At 37.7% G+C, this 17,030-nt stretch overlaps 1 protein-coding gene across 1 annotated transcript; it reads right to left on the bottom strand.

The window, feature by feature from the left end:
• Positions 1-2,847: 2,847 nt before the first annotated feature.
• On the bottom strand, positions 2,848-15,799 carry SKA1 (spindle and kinetochore associated complex subunit 1). The gene is made up of 7 exons (XM_036741157.1): positions 15,688-15,799; positions 14,889-15,035; positions 14,402-14,526; positions 11,687-11,778; positions 10,307-10,444; positions 4,246-4,415; positions 2,848-3,146 (listed from the first exon to the last, which is right to left on the bottom strand). The coding sequence occupies exons 2-7, from the start codon at positions 14,974-14,976 to the stop codon at positions 2,998-3,000; spliced, it is 762 nt and encodes a 253-aa protein (XP_036597052.1). The 5' UTR covers positions 14,977-15,035; positions 15,688-15,799; the 3' UTR covers positions 2,848-2,997.
• Between the last annotated feature and the right edge of the window lie 1,231 nt (positions 15,800-17,030).

Raw genomic sequence — 17,030 nt, 5'->3', positions numbered from 1 at the left:
TTTGCACTCTTTTCTACGGCTCAGCAACCTCTCCTGAATGGCTGATGGCAATGTCTGCACTAGGAAACACGGATAGACTAGACATGATGAGGAACACAGACTCAACACTATACAAAGATCCCAGCAGAAAAGTTACACTATATCTAAGAGGAGTATCATGAGAATTCCATCAAAAGGACTTCCAGGAGCTGAGGCTTACTACTTCGCCACATGCATTCTCAGAACTTGAGCACATCTTCACCTGGATTCTGTATGTACTGGCAGCATAGTTTCGGTCACACACTTTTTTGGGGGGAACATTTGTACCAACCATACAATCTTGGTAAATATCCCTTTCTAGAAGCTAGTTACCATATGACTATGGGCAAGACACTTTCCATATCTAAATCTCAATTTCCTCATTTATAAAATTAGTTCATTAGATTTCATTTCCAACAGTTCCTCCAGCTCAGTCTATGATTCTCTAAATATCTTCATAAAAATTAATAAAACTGCCAAAAAGAACAAGGCCATGGACTTTCAGCAGACTTTACAAATCCTCCTTCCAAGATGTAACTGACTCATTAACCAATACTCTATAATTGTTCAACAAGCTTTGAACCCAATCATACAATTACCAAGCCCACACTTCTTCACCTTGTCTACAAAGATATGATGGAGGATATCAATCAACTTCCTTGATTTACCAATTGCATGTTGGATATTGAGTCACTAGGTACTTTGCACCTCCACTGTAGGCATAAGGAGATAGAATATGAAAGAGGATTTGAGGAAAAGCCAACTTCTCTCACCACTGTAAGTTAGCAGTTATTGTAGAGAGATCTCAGAACCAGATAAACTTCCAGGACCAATTAAGTGTAGCTGAAATGCAGGAAATTATAAGACTTCTTTGAAGGTGCTGATTCTCCCCATAGGCCTTAAGCCCCGTGAAGACCAAAATCATGTTTCCTTCCTTCAGGTCTACTTTGGCTTTGCTTTGTATTTTTCCATTGACTCATGGGTTATTCTCTTGATATGTAGACAAGTTTGTGATATCTTTCCAGAGATAGCCTTTGGTTACATCTTTATCTACTGCCCAACACTCAATCCTATCCAATTCCTGGCATGGATTAAGAGTCTTAGACCTAACATGATTCATATCTTACACTAACCCCATCAAAAAAAGGAGAAGGGAGATTAAGCTGACACAACATATTCTTTACAAACCCAGGCTGAATTTTACTTTCTTCTACAGAACCCACTTTATTCCTCCTTTTGAAAATCACTAAGCAATTTACCTATTTCCAACTTTTTGAACGGAAGTTTGACTTTCCATTCTCCAAAATTCAATAAAAATTAAAAACTTATGACAGGCCTGCACAACCTGCAGCCCACCAAAGGATTCTGGGTGGCCCAAGAAAAATGTAGAAATCCTTTGGTGGGTCACAGGTTGTGCAAGCCTGACTTATGACATGTATAAGTTTTCTTAATATCCTTGGAACATGACGAATCTGCATCAGAAGCTCTAAACTCCATTAAGAATAGCTAAGTATTCTCATTATTATCAGGCCATAGCATTAAACCTATCTCATTAACTTTATGAACACAAGTGATCATACCCAGAATGTCCTACCTTAGTACAAACATGACCATTTTCTTTTAGGGGTTCTTGTTCCTTAGACTATACTAACTAGTTCTTCAATATTGTTAAGAATTTGGGCTAAAGTATGTCTACTTCTTCACACCCACTTGCATGGAGAGATGAAAGTATAAATAAAGAATGATGGGAATTTTATAACTCTTGCTATTAGAATAGATTTTTCAGCAATTATCAAAATTGAAGCTCCCCAAAACTACTTAAGATTTCTTGTGCCACAGTCCAAAAACCCAAATCCTATCTTGACATAATTCACAAAACCTCTTCCCATTTCTTCTTTCTTCAAATGATCCAACTTTCAAGGAGAAGCTGTGATGAAAATACTACCTCTGTTCCAAGTCTATTTTATGGCCAGTCCTAAATATTTTCTTTCCAAATTTATTATAGTGATACAAATTCAGCTCAACTTAAAAAAAAAATTAAGTACCTACTGTAAAAAGCACCAAAGAACCAAAGCCCCTGCCCTCAAGGAGCTTATATTCTCCTGAAATTCAATCATCTGGGCATAAATAATATCAATGAATAAGTTTAAGTTTTAACAAGATCTCTACATCTCAAACGTAAGCCCCAGAAAGGCAACATTAATCCACCAGTGTCAGGTCTATACAGAAATCAGTAACAATTGTTGAACAGCCACGCTACGTGAACAATATTATAAAATTTACTTTAAGGAGATTTTTTAAAAGTGTGTGTACATACATGTATATATGCATGCTGTGTATGTATATATATGTATATACACACATATATACATATCACATACATACATGCATACATGCATGTTCTCACCTTTAAGGAAACTAGGAGGAAAAAACACATGGAAAAAAGAACAGAGGAACCAGCCTACATTAGTATCGTACAAGTGATGCACTAAAGTAATTTGATCTTAAAGTTTGGGAAAGAACAAGTACAATACAAAGGGCTCAATAGGTAGAATAGGCAAACTCATCCAATTCATAAAACCCATAACTTCATTTCTCACTACCGCATCCATAGCTCCAATCCTCCCAACACTTTAACAATTCAAGACCCAAGCAGGAGAGACACTGGATTAGATCCTAAAGTATCATGTTGGTTAATAATAAGGTATCCTCAAACAAGAAAAGGCCATCACTACCCAAATAAATCAAGAGGGGATTAATCTGAGTTGCTTTTAGGTAGTGGTATATATTTTTATCTCACTAGTCTCCCTTATAACCAACAGCATATTTATTAAGTGCGGAACAAATTTTATTAAGTGCAGAACAAACTAAAGTTTTATTAAGTGCAGAACAAATTAAAGAAGCTAATGAAAACACAAGACTATGAAGGGAATTACAAAACAGTCTATATGATACTGTCAGTGAAAATGCCAAAACCCATCAGTTTATAACATAACGGACAAGTCCTCCTCCACGGACTTCTGACAGCCGTCGGCAGTGCCTTAAAATGTTCAGCAGCACATGAAACCGCTTGTCAACTTTCAAATTTGTGAATTCTTTTATATCAGCTTCTACTACAAAGTATTGGCCTGAAAAGAGATTTATTTGTAAAAGGTTAACTTTACAGGTAATAGTTACTAATGCATAAAACTGTAAATCTGTATTACCATTAGCTAACATAAGGTGTCCAACTAGTACTCTTTCAATGTCAAAATAAATTATCTACTGAAGTTGCATAATATTTTATGTGGTAATTTAAATAATATATACATTAACTTTCCATCAGTGTACTCTGAATAATTCACCACTGTAATTCTAAGAATAAAAGACTTAGTGCTGGTCCTTAAGAGACAACAAATTTAAGAAGGGCTCTTACATCTAAAATAAGTTTCACTTCCTCATTTCTCACCTGGCTGTACTGCTTTGGGACTTTTCCGACTTCTCCACCACGCCCCTAGGAAGCTCACTATCATCATCCTGCAAGATCCCATCAGCCTTGGTACTCTACCTCATCATACCCCCATAATTGGAAAATGGAGCCATGAACTCCAGATTCTCCATTTAAGGAGGGAGTTCAGCTCAGAACACTTCCTTTCTTACCTAGCTGAACTACTGGACTTCTGACTTCTCCACACTCCTGTGTCAGCAAGTACCTTCCCCAACCCTCTCCTCTTGCCTGTTTCCTTCATGTCGTGTGTAGTCTTCTCCCATGAGAATGTAAGCTCCTTCAAGGCAAGGACTATTTTTTTTTCTTTTTTCTTTTTATCCTCAGTACTTAGCACAGCACCTTGGCATATGGTAGGAGCTTAATAAATGTTCACTGACTATTGACTTCCGTGGCTGTATTTATATTAATTCCCTCCATTAAAGTCCTCTTCCAATGCTTCATTGTGCCAAAGAAATGACCCTAGATTCATCAAGGCTACAGCAGCAGAATTTAAGCTCTGGCAGACCATGCCACACTGAGAAGACTCAGAGTATGGATGACAAATTGTTAGCCTAAGTTGGGAAAGACTCATCATAATAGGTTGGTCACCAGGTGATGAATTTTTTTTTTGTCCATAGAAACTCACGAATATACACAAATTTATATAAACTAGGTAGAGTTCTGCATTAAGTACCCAGAGCACATCACAGGTTCCTTAAGAAGTTATACTAACTATAGATGGGATAGGCTTTCTCACATACCTTTGGTATCCTTGGTTTCATCTTCAATGAATCTGTGATACAGATTTCTGATAGAAGAATTCATAGTTTTTTTGGGCAAATTTAGGATTCTATATTTGCTAGCCACTGCCTTGTTGATTTCTTTAATAAAATCATTAATTTGACAGTATGTCAGACGAGACTTCATATACCTGAAAACAATTACAGGGATAAGAAAGTTTACACAAAGTACCTCCCACGCACACAATTTTATTTGCTTTGAAAAATATTTTGAATTAGATCACTGAACTTGAGTAGCATTAGAACAGAGAGAATTTTCTCATTTTGCACTAGTCTCATTTTCAAAAATTGTGTACCTCCTACAAAATGAAACTCATTCTCTAGCATTCTAAGATTAAATGAAGATGGTAGCCTATCAGTACCTATGTTTCCTAATAAAAGTTTCTGTACATCAAAAAGAAATGGTTCTAACTCTCTACTTATCAAACTATTTTAAATACTGTTGTTTCTAAAAGGCAGATTAATCTGCACATATTTTGTTTCTTTAAAAGTTTTGAAATGGTTGAGGAGAAAGAAAATGGTTAACTGTAAGTGCTACACCACAGGTACCCAACTTGTCTACCAACAGCAATGGAGCGTAAAAGAAAGAATAAAGCAAGAAGGGCAAAGGATACATCTAAATTTAATGGTGTCCATAATTAGAGTTAGAAGAGCAGAAAAGAAGCAAAAGCTAAGGCTCTTCTCTGATCTCTAGATCCCCCATTCCTTTAACTATTCCACCACTTTTTATCTCTTCTACTCTAACCTATACTCATAAGCTAAATCATAACCTGACTTATAATTCTTTTCCTACCCATCAAAGCTTGGTGTGCTCTTTAGTTCTGAACAAGAATGCTTCACATTTTCAGTGAGTGTAACAAAAATAGAACTTGCTGGTTTGCTCTTGATTTTCCTCTTCAAAAGGTATCAGTTTCATTTCTTCTAGTAAATGGTGAAAACTAGATACCTTGGATTACACCTACTATTACCTATTTGCTGAAATAGTTTAAATCTCCTGACTGCTATATTTAATCTTCCAAATACCACATATGCTATCAGTACTCCCGTTGATTTCTCCCTTTTGACTCTCGTTGGTTTATAGAGACACAAGAGAAGAAACTAAAATAAGTAAAAAGCTTCTGCTCCCATTATATTTACTAAACAATTAATAAAATTATATTTTATCTTCTAGAAAAGACCTTGATACTAACTAGCCAAATGACCTTGAATAAGTCATTTCACCTTTTTAAGTCTCAAATTCCTGATCTGTAAAAAGAAGAGACTGAACTAAATCAAACACTTAACTTTTTTTGTTACAGAACCCTCTGGTAATCTAATGAAGCCTACAAGACCCCTTCTCAGAATAATATTTTTAAATGCATAAAGTAAAGCATAAGGAATTACAAAGGAAAACAACTATATTGAAATACAGTGGTTTTTTTTTTTTTAAATCAAGTTCATGGAACCCACGTTAAGAATCCTGGACTAGGTGATCTCCTGGGTCCCTTTTAGTACAATGGTCATATAGGTCAAGATTATGGAAAAACTGAGGTCACTTCTCAAAACATAAATGAACTCAATTTGCAAAGATAACAAAATCAAAACAAAAACAAAATGCTAATAAAATGGGGTCCCCTAGGATATCTGCTACACAAAAGGGGTATGTTATAACTTCTGTATTGATAGGTTTTCTTATTTAAATAAAAACATATGGTTTTTAAAATACAAAACTATCAACCATTTCACATTTACAAAATGAAGATTTAAAATCTTGTAACTTGTAACCATTCCTTAATAAAACCAAACAATAGTAGGGGAACTATATAGGAGAAAATCTAGGAGAGTTAAAACAAAAGCTAACAATAAAATGTTTTTTTAAAAAAACAAGCACCATTCTCCAATCTAAGAGGTCAAAATATGTGAAGTCATTTTCAAATGAAGAAATGTACTGGAAGTAAAATGGGTTCCCATCACCTGGAGAATGGCTTAACAAACTATGGTACATGGATGCAGTGAAACATTATTATGCCATGAGGAATGATGAACACTTCGTATTCACAGAAAGCTGGGAAGACCTATATGAACTGATGGAGTGAAATGAGCAGAACCAAAATAAGTTATAGTAAGGTCGCAATGTGTTGTTCAGTTGTGTCTGACTCTTCATGACTCCATGGATGCCAGGCCCTTCTATCCTCCACCATATCCCAAAGTCTGTCCAAGTCTTTCCAAACAAGTCCTGTGACCAAAGTATTTAAGCTTCAGCTTCAGTATTTGACCTAACCCAACGAATAGTCTGAATTAATTTCTTTGAGTATTGACTGGTTTGATCTCCTTTTCCAAGACATTCTCAAAAGTATTCTCCAGCACTATTCAAAAGCATTGATTCTGCCATGTTCAGCTTTCCTTATAGGCAAGCTCTCACTTGCCTATATATTGCTACTGGAAAAACCACAGCTTTGACTAAACAGACCTTTGTCAGCAAGACGATGTCTTCCTCTTTCCAATATGCTCTCCAGATCTATCCTTGTTGTCCTTCATACCTGGACAGGACCAATATGACATCATGATATTGGAGTGTGCATATGTCTGATGTGGCTGAACAGACCAATACGAGCTCGGAAGGCTCTACCATAGGTTGGGCACCAAGAGTCCATATGAACATTTGTGAAGGATGTTTCTGTAGCTCACATTTCTTTTGGAACTACTGCAGTTCTGTTTTGCTCATATAACACAGCACTTCCTTTGACCGTAGGCAAGTACTGTGCCACGTCTCACAATTGATTCCAAAATTCTTCAGAAAGACCTTGAAAGTGTTCTTCTCTTGCTTCTTCTCACATCCTGTATTTGCCTTACGTAAATTCTCTGTAAAATAGTCCTTTAGGTAAACCTATGTTTCTCATTCCAACAACACATCCAGCCCATCAGAGTTGTGCTCTTACATAGTAGAATTTGAATGCCTGTTATTTCACCTCCAAAAAGGACCTCAGTGTCCAGTACCTTATCCTGCCTGGTAATCTTCAGAATCTTCCTAAGACAATTCAAATGGAAGCAGTTCAATTTTCTGGCATGGTGCCAATATATTGTCCAGGTTTCACAGACACACAATAATGAAGTCACAGCACAATGGCTCTGTAGATGTTGTACACAGAACTCTGATTTGCCACAGCTTTCCTTCCAAGGAGCATCTTTTAATTTTACGACTGCAGTCATCATCTGAAGTGATCTTCAAGCCCAAGAATATAAAATCCGACACTGCTTCCATTTCTTCTCCCTCTAGGTGCCAAGAAGTGATGGGACCAGTTGACAAGATCTTAGTTTCTTGGATGTTAAGCTTCAAGCCAGCTTTTACACTCTCCTCTTTCACTCTCACCAAGAGGCTTCTTAATCTTTCTTTACTTTCTGCCATCAGACTGGTATCATCTGCATATCTAAGACTGTCGATATTTCTCCCTGCAACCTTAATTCCAGCTTCTGACTCTTCCTGCCTAGCATTTTGTATCATACACTCTGCATATATGTTAAATAAATAAGGTGACAACATACAACCTTGCCATACTCCTTTTCCAATCTTAAACCTATCAACTGTACCTCATTTAGTTCTAACTGTTGCTTCTTGGCCAGCAGACAGGTTCCTCAGGGGACAAGTAGGATCTGATACTTCCATCTCTTTGAGGACTTAGCACATTTTGTTGCGATCCACAAAGTCAAAGGCTTTAGTGTAGTCAATGAAGCAGAAGCAGATGTTTTTCTGGAACTCCTTTGCTTTCTCCATAATCCAGTAAATGTTGGAAATTTCGTCCTTAATTCCTCTGCTTCTTTGAAACCAGCCTGCCTCAACCAGCTTTGTGGTGAAGTGGATAGAATATCAGCGCTAGCCTCTGACACTCACTAGATGTATAACCCTGGGCAAGTCACTTAACCTTAATTGCTTCCCCCCAAACACCTAAAAAACAGTCTGCTCCTCTGCTAAATCTCAGTTCACATTGCTAAAGCCTAGCTTGCAGAATCTTAAGCATAACCTGAACATTGAATATTCTTTGGTACTGCACTTTAGGACTGGGATGGAAACTAATGTTTTCCAATCCTGTGCCTATTGTTAAAGTTTTACAAATTTGCTGGAAATTAGAGTGCAGCACTTTAAAAGCATCAACTCTTAGGATTTTAAGTAGTCCAGCTGGAATTCTATCACTTTTACTAGCCTTGTTGCTAGCAATGCTTCCTGAGGCTCACTTGACTTCATTTTCCAGAACATTTGGCTCTAGATCAGTTATCACACACTATAGTTACTGTTAATGTTAAGCTCCTTCTTATATGGTTCTTCTGGGTGGTTTGGTTTTTTTTTTTTTTTTGCTACCTCTTAATCTCTTCTACTTCTAAGTCCCTACCAATTTTTATTTTTTATCGCACCCATTTTTGCATGACACATTCCCTTAATATCTCTTACTTTTCTTTAAAAGATCTGTCTTTTCTATTCTATTGTTTTCGTCTATTTCTTTGCTTTGCTCATTTAAGAAAACCTTATCTCTCCTTGCTATTCTCTGGAACTCTGCATTCAATTGGTACAACTTTCCCTTTTTCCTTTACCTATTGCTTTCTTTCCTTAAACTCATCAGTCATTTTGCTTTCTTGCTCTTCTTTTTCTTCGGAATATTTTTTGTTGCTGCCTCCTAATCAATATTGTGATCCTTTGTCCATAATTCTTTAGGCACTCCAACTACCAGATCTAATTCTTTAAACCTATTCATCACTTCCACTTCATATGCATAGGAGATAGTATTTAGGTCACACTTAAGCACTCTGACAATTTTCCCCTACTTTCTTCAAGTCTGAATTTTACAATAAGAAGCTCACTACCTGAGCCACAGTCACCCCCAGGTCTTGTTTAACTGACTATATAAAGCTTCTTGACCTTTGGCTGCAAAGTACATAATCAAGCTGATTTTTAGATTGACTATCTGGTGATGTCCATGTGAAGAGTTGCCATTTGGGTTGCTGAAAAAGTATTTGCTATGCCCTGTGAGTTATCCTGACAAACCTCTATTAGTTTCTGCCCTGCTTCATTCTGTACTCCAAGGCCAAACTTGCCTGTTCTTCTAATTATCTTTTGATTTCCTATTTTAGCATTCCAATCCCCTATGATGAATGCGACACCTTTTCTTGGTGTTATTTCTAGATGCTGTAGGTCTCCACAGCACTGACCAACTTTGGCCTCTTCAGCATCAGTGGCTAGAGCACAGACTTGTGCTACTGTTATTTCAAATAGTTTACCTTGAATGTGAACAGATATCATGGCCTTTTTTGCATTTATACCCCAGTACTGCTGTCTCACCCTTTTACTGACTATGAGGGCTACTCCATACTATAGAGGAAAACAACTTTGAAAGACTCCAGAATGTTAATGATGAAGCTTGCTTTCTATTCCTTGGAAGAAAGGTAACATAGACTAGAGTTGTCATGGACTCTTTTGGTGGTATGGTGAAACCTATGGACTGTTTCTCAGATATATCTATACATGTACAATACAAAATATAGAGGATTACAAAAAAAATTATAACATTATGAAAATCCTTTTTTAAAAAGGTCATGGACCCCAAAATTAAGAACCCCTGGATTAATAGACATGGGCAGTATGCTGGTATGTTTTTCATGACTAAACACATCTATAAAATGGAAAAGTTTTGCTATAGGAGAGATGGTTGTTAGTAGGTAGTATTAGAGAAGCAAAAAAAAAAAAATTAAAAAAATAAAAATACAGGAAAATTAAAAAGTTTGGAAAGAGACACAAATAGGAAAATTTTATTACATTATTTAACTTAATATACACTTAAAACCCTGTAAGTTCACATTTTCATATAGAATCCTCTTTTTTGTTCTTTTCAGATTTGCTTGTTAATCATGTTCATAAAAAGAAAAATTAAAAAGATTCAAACAATGTGACTCCAGTAGATATTATATTCAATATAACCAAATTTATAACTAAGTCAACTATATATAAATCCTTTATTAAAGAAAGCATTAAATTTTAAAAATGTTGCATACTTACGCAGGCACATTATCGAATTCATCAGAAGTTACCAGTAAAATTTCTTTAATTGGTTTTTGCTCTTTGGAGGGTTTCTTTGGGTGTTCAGATGCTGTAATTTTAACTTGCTCTTCAGGATTAACATTTGGTTCCACCACACTATGGAATAAGGGCAGAAAGAATATATATGAATCATGAGAAGTCAGCAGGATACTGGAAAGTTTACAAAGGAATACTCACAGGTAAATGTAATAAATAGCAATAAATTCCCTCTTTTATAACAAAATCCATAGAAATTGTTATGTATTTTTTCTATTTCCATGACTTTCCTGAAATCAGAAAAGGAATCACACAGGAGAAAGCATTTCAGCTGGGGCCTAATGCAAATTACATTCCAGGAGGTGGAAGAGAGCAGAAAGTATATCTCAGTTGTGGGGGCCAGCCTGTACAAAGGCAAGGAGGTAGAAGATGGAATGTTACATATGAACAGCAGCAAGCAGATGAGTTTAGCTGAAACACTTTGTGTGAGAGAAGAGGAATAAGGTAGATAGGACAGATCCATCTCATGAAAGGTTTTAAACACCAAAGAGCAGTGATTTTATTTTTTCTCTGAGGCAAGAAAGAGTTACTGAAGTTTCCAAGTAGATGCATGACTTGGTCAGACAATGCTTCAGGAATATCATGTTTCTAGCTATCTAGAGGATGAATTAGAAAAGAAAGGCGCTGGAAGAAGGGAAATCAAATAGATGGTTAAAACAGTCTGGGCAAGAGGTGATAAGAGTTTGATGGAGGGTGGTGGTCATGTTGAATGGAGAGACAGGGATGGATCTTAGAGACAGCGTAAAGGTGATATTTTCGAGATTTTAAAACTAACTAGATATAGGGAGCAAGGAAGAAAGAAGAGCTGAGAATGACTCAAGTTATAAAGCTAGATGAGTGGAAGGATGTTGGTACCTTCAAATAAGAAAGGGAAGTTAGGAAGAGAGACAAGTCCTGGAAGGAGGTGACAAATTCTCTTTTGGACATATTATATTTGAGATGCCAACGGGACACGAAATAGAAACTTCTAGGAGATAGTTGGTAATGTGGGACTGGAGTAGAGAAGAGAGATGAAAAATAGAAGCATCTGGGAAGAAAGGCTGGTCAACAGTGTCAAAAACGGCAAAAAGATCAAGAAAGTAAAAGATTTAGAAAAGATCAATGGCTTTTGCAATTAAACAACTATTAGAACATTGACAAAAGCAGTTTCATTTGATGATTAGGGAAAAAACTGTATTGAAAGAGAAGTGAAGTGAAGAAATTCAGGAAAAAGAGTGAGCTCTAAGCCCTCAGACTGCTTCTTATTTTACATTTTTAAATACCAGGTAATAAGAATGTCTCAGTAAGTAGAAATGTGCTTACCATCTCTGGACTACTTTAGGCAAATGAGGAGGAATATTTTCCTTAAGGTTATGTAATTCTTTGTAATTTCCATCAAGGGATTCTTGTAACTCCTGAAGAAAAACAAGTTCTGTATTTTTGTATTTGTAAAGTTACTTTAAGTAACATTCTATAAATATTTGTCACAATTAAAAATACACTAGGCTAGCTGCGTAATATTAAAGTATGACAATGGACGTGAATTTTCAGGAAGCAGAATCATTAGTAAGCTACTGAATGTATAAAACCACCTAAGATGGGCTTGTATTCTGAAATTTGTATTTTGTCTTTCCCCACCGGATTTTTCATAGGACACCTCCTATCATTACATGATAGTGCATCATTTTTAAAATTGAGTATTTTTTTTCAAAACTATAATAGTCCTAAAATTTACCAGTAGAGAAAATTGTACCTGGGCATTCAATGCTACTCATATTTGCCAGGATCAGAGTCCTAATGCATCCGTGACTTAGAGTAAAGGAAAGTTATTCTTACAAATTTACGTTTATGTAGTATTTACAGTTTACAAAGTACTTTCTGAAAAATAATGCTGAGATAAGTAGCATATATTATTCTCAAATTTTACAGATGAGGAAACTGAGGCCAAATTAAATAATTAAATAATTGAAAGTCAAATAGTCATTAAATGTCAGAGCAAGGATTCAACCCTCAAATTCCCAATACCAAGTCCAGGGCTGTTTAATTTCCCATTTAAATTGTTTAACTATACTCATTCTTTCAGACTTAACTTGGTTCAACTTATGACTGTGGTCTCATGCTCATTTGTATAAGAAAATATACTGCTTCTTTGGATTCATATCATCTATCTCCCAACAATGCCAACAGAAATTTCACAGATAGGCATTTAATGCCAAGTTCAACATTTCTCACCCAAGATCCAGGCTTTAACCTATATGTTATTAGCCTAAGGTGTCTTTAAACTATTAAGGTTAGAATATTTGAGACTACTAACCCAGACAGCTACTTCTAATATGATAAATGTTTATTAAAAGCTTATTAATCACTTACTATGTATAATATACTGTTAGGCACATAGCAGTTTTCTGCAGAGATCAATGAGCTTCACAAGTGTTTCATTTATTCTCATTAACAATGATATAAGGTATGCACTGTTATTTCTATTTCCACAGGCTAAGAATCTTGATAAGGACACCTTCCCTGGCTGAATTTAGTCAGTCCAACCCCCACCCTCTCATTTTCCTGATAAGGAAAGAGACTCAGAGAAAGCAAATGACACTGCCAGTTAATGAAAGAAATGAAAATAGAACTTACCTCTCCCAAGTCTTAGTCCAATTCTTTTCCTATTTATCTACTTCCTAGTTTATCTGTTTAAACTATTCTACCTTACAGAAAGAAGTCAAAACAAAAGTCATTTACTTGAAAGATCAAAAAGTCCTTAAAAGCACAAGGCACAAAGGTGCAAAATGAGGAATTGCCTTCCTAAGCCACAAGCAGAAAAAGAAGTAGAATCTGGAAGCCCTTTACTCTCTGGTTTCAGAGATGTACCTGCCACAACCAAGAGACCGATTCCTACAGTGACTGTAAAAGTATACATCACATCCCGTTGGACAGAATCTAAGAAGAGAGATAACTGTTTTCTTTTCTCTAGTTGGCTTCTTTGACTAGAGCTCCTATGAAAGGGAAGTCCTACCTACTGTAGGATCGGGAAGATTAGTCTTTAATGAAACCTGATACTAAGTGAAGTTGATGGGCTATGGACTTTGATATATTTTTTTGTCAGGCAGGGTGCAATAAAAGAGAAAAGTGGGATTTTTTAAAATTGGATTTTTTTAACTCCCTAACTGGTTGATGGGCAGTTAAGGGGAAAAATGATATGGACATATAGGATACAGAGTTCATGGGTTCTGATACATAGAAAAGAAGTCATTAAAGCTGAAAATTAATCTCCTTAATTCCTAGGTGACTAAGAATAGGTCATGACAGTGCTTTAAGTCTCAGATTCCTCACTGATAAAACGAATAGGTTAGACTAGTCCATTACAGTTATAACATTGTATTGGATTTTTTGGCTTTCAAACCAAGGTTGGGTTCTATTAATTTATAAGCTTATCTTAATATATTTAAATACCCTCATTCACACTGGTAGATGAGCTAATACTTTTTCAAAAGGATAAAGTTCTAATACTCAGTTTAATCTTGTTTAATATTAATTAAATAAGTCTTACACCATTTTTCAATGAAAAATTGTAAACAAAGTTCTCCTCCACTTGAAAAATAGCTACTTCCTTTGGTTAGCTAGCTTTATCTTTAAAACTTGAAGTCTCTAATATTTGAAGCATTGAAAATATAGCAAACCATTTCGCATGGGAGGATTTGGTGCGGGGGAGTGGCAGAATATACACATACACACACACATATATGTATATATATTTATGCATATACACATATACATACATTCATACACACGCATACATACATTTATACACACATACAGACACACAGAGGTACACACATATAAAGGTTTTGAGATATGGTCTACTGAGAGTAAAAATTTTGCAATCTTTCAGCCATACCGGTAAAAATCCATTATAAAATTATATAATTTAGTACACAGCAGGTTTGTGATAATGAATATAATGAGTTTCATCATTGTGATATGCTGCTTTTGAAACTTTTTTTAGATTTTTCCTTCGCAAAAGACAAAAAATTTCGTTACCCTAAGTGAATTCCTGACATGTTCTTGATATTGAACCTCCAACTCCAACTTGTTTAAAAGGTCATTTAGAAGAGTCATTTCATTTCTAATTTTCCAAAATACAGTCTTTAAGGCTGGATCATGTCCTGTTGAACACAAAGATAAAATGCAAGCAAAAGACAATGAAAAATCTCCAGAATAATCATTTTAAAGAAGTAATACTGATAACATTCCAATACAAGAATTAAGGGAAGCTCAGAAGAAGTATACTTTTTATCTTTGTATGCTCAACACCTACCATCTTACCCCATCTTACACATACTGGCATTTTAAAAATGTTTGCTTAAGTGAAATGTTTACTTGCCTCTTTGTACCTCCATTACACTTCAGAACCAGAAATGCAACGTATTTGAGGGTTTCATGCTTTGTGTTCTTCAGAGAAAAGTAAATCTAATAAGAATAATGTTCATCTTAAACTACTTCAATCAATACTGTTCCACAAGCTTACCTATGTTTTTTAATTGCAGAATTTTCTTAACGTGGGAAAGTTTTTCATTGATATGAGAGCACAAATCTTCCAGCTCTGCCCCAGCCATCCTTTATGCTTCCTTGAGGAAGTGCAATCTAGATCTATAAACACGTATGTGTATGTGCCCTATAGAAGACATTAAAAATTGGCATGTTTTTATCTGGATATACGCACACAAACGAAAAGTGACTCTTTGGACAGTTTTCAAAGACCAGCCAATGGGCAAGAGGACAAGGGTATTTTGTTAATTAGTCGATGGAAGTCACCAAGGTGGTTTTTGCTCAGCTCCTCCCCACCCCCGCCCTTTCCCAGGCCCCGCCCCTCCCCCTCCTCCGCCCCAGCAGGATCAGCTGGTCCGGCTTCCCAGCCTGGCTCCTGAGGCAGCGGGTGTGGTCTGAGGCCGAGGCTAGCACGGACCACCAAGCGGTTACAAGGCTCAGGGCCTCAGGCAAGGTCACGCGCCAGTCACGGGGGCTCCACCTCCGGGGCTCGAGGTGGGCAGCTGCGAGAAGGCAGAGGAACTAAAACTAAGCCCGGTTAGGCGAAGACGAGAAACCTCGAGCTAACGGTCACCCGCCAACAAACCGCTGCTTCCGCCCTGGGACTCGCACCTCGCGCCGACCCGGCCCACATTCCAGCCAATCACAAGGGATCTTCCCCGTCTCCCCAACCCCACCCCCTCCCCCGCCCCAATTTCCCCTCCCCTCTCCCCCACTCCGGGAGTCGACAGAATCGACTCATGTACGCATGAGTCCACTAACTCTATAAATGAACAGACCAGGTCATGCAGCGTTGCGAAGTCCCAGAACTGGGAACTGCTTGCAAGGGAGCCCCCGCGCACGACCAATTCAAACTGCGCGCCCTCGTCCGCGCAGAGCGCAGGCGCTGACAACCCATCGCGAGAGGCGCGAGATGGCCGGGAACGTATACACGCGCGCATGCGCGTGCCCACCTTTGCCGGAGTCTAGTCCACGTAGGAGGGCGGGGAGGGGTACCAGGTTTGAGGGTAAGGAAAGTGAGGGCCATGACGTCACGGCTGACCCTAGCTCAGTTTTTGGACAAAAGGTTTGCTTTGACCCTTTCGGGTTTGAAGCGAACTGACAGGGCTACATCAGTTAGCTGGAGATGGAAGCCTTGCCCAGCGCATCCCTGCTGGCTTACTTCAAGTCGCAGTTAAAATTTCACCTTCTACAAGAAGCCCTTTCTGGTCCGGGTTAATACCAGTCCTTTTTCTCTTCTGATTATGTCCCATTATCTTGTTTGCTCGCAGTTTGTTTGCATATTGTTTCCCCAATTAGACTGTGAGCTCCTCGAGAGCAACTTTACCTTTTACCTAAAGCGCTTAGTGCCCGGGTACGTGGTGGCGCTTAATAAAAGCTCACCAGGGCACTCAGCGGCTTACTGCTATTGCTGTCTGTTCCTAGACCCGGGTGCTCTAGGGTCTCCCAGTTCCCTAAACCACCGCCCATCCCGTCCTCAGCCTCCTCCCCTCCCCTCCCCGAGCCATTGCTAATTTTTCCAAATTAGAAAATTTTGGAGTTGCAAGCAGCGGTGTTGTGAGGCTCCAAGGAGATAATAGGCAATAATCGGTGAACATTTATTAACTGCCTACTATGTGGCAGGCGCCGTGCTAAGCACTGGGGATACAAACTAAAAACCCAATCCCTGCCCTCAAGGAGCTTAAAATCAAAGAGGGCAGCGGGAGCGAGAAAACACAAAAGGAAAGAGAGAAGGCTTGAGGGTGAAGGGAAGGAAGGAGAAGGTGTTTCACTCTTGGTATGGTTAAAAAAAAAAGTCAAGAGAAGTCACAGGGTAGTTAAGTCAGGTGAGAAATATTCGGAGCTGCGAGTCTTTATTTAAGCGGCGGTTTGGAGTTCATGGCACAAGCCCCCAGTTGTAAAGGCAGAGGGTAGCAGTGGTGAAACACAGTCCCAAAGCTGAGGAGGTCTTTTACCGGGTGATGAGGTTATTCCAATAATAAGCTTTCTGGTGAAAAAGACAAAGTAAGCCCCAGAGCAGTGCAGCCAGGTGAAAATGTATATATACAAGTATGTGTGTATATACACATGCACACAGAGACACACTTTTAAGTTTAATCTGCATTATTAACCCTTTCTTAAA

Source organism: Trichosurus vulpecula, chromosome 1, assembly GCF_011100635.1.
Source record: "Trichosurus vulpecula isolate mTriVul1 chromosome 1, mTriVul1.pri, whole genome shotgun sequence".
Lineage (NCBI taxonomy): Eukaryota > Metazoa > Chordata > Mammalia > Diprotodontia > Phalangeridae > Trichosurus > Trichosurus vulpecula.
The sequence above is the reverse complement of the archived record's forward strand: the minus strand, read 5'-3'. Positions and strand labels throughout refer to the sequence as shown.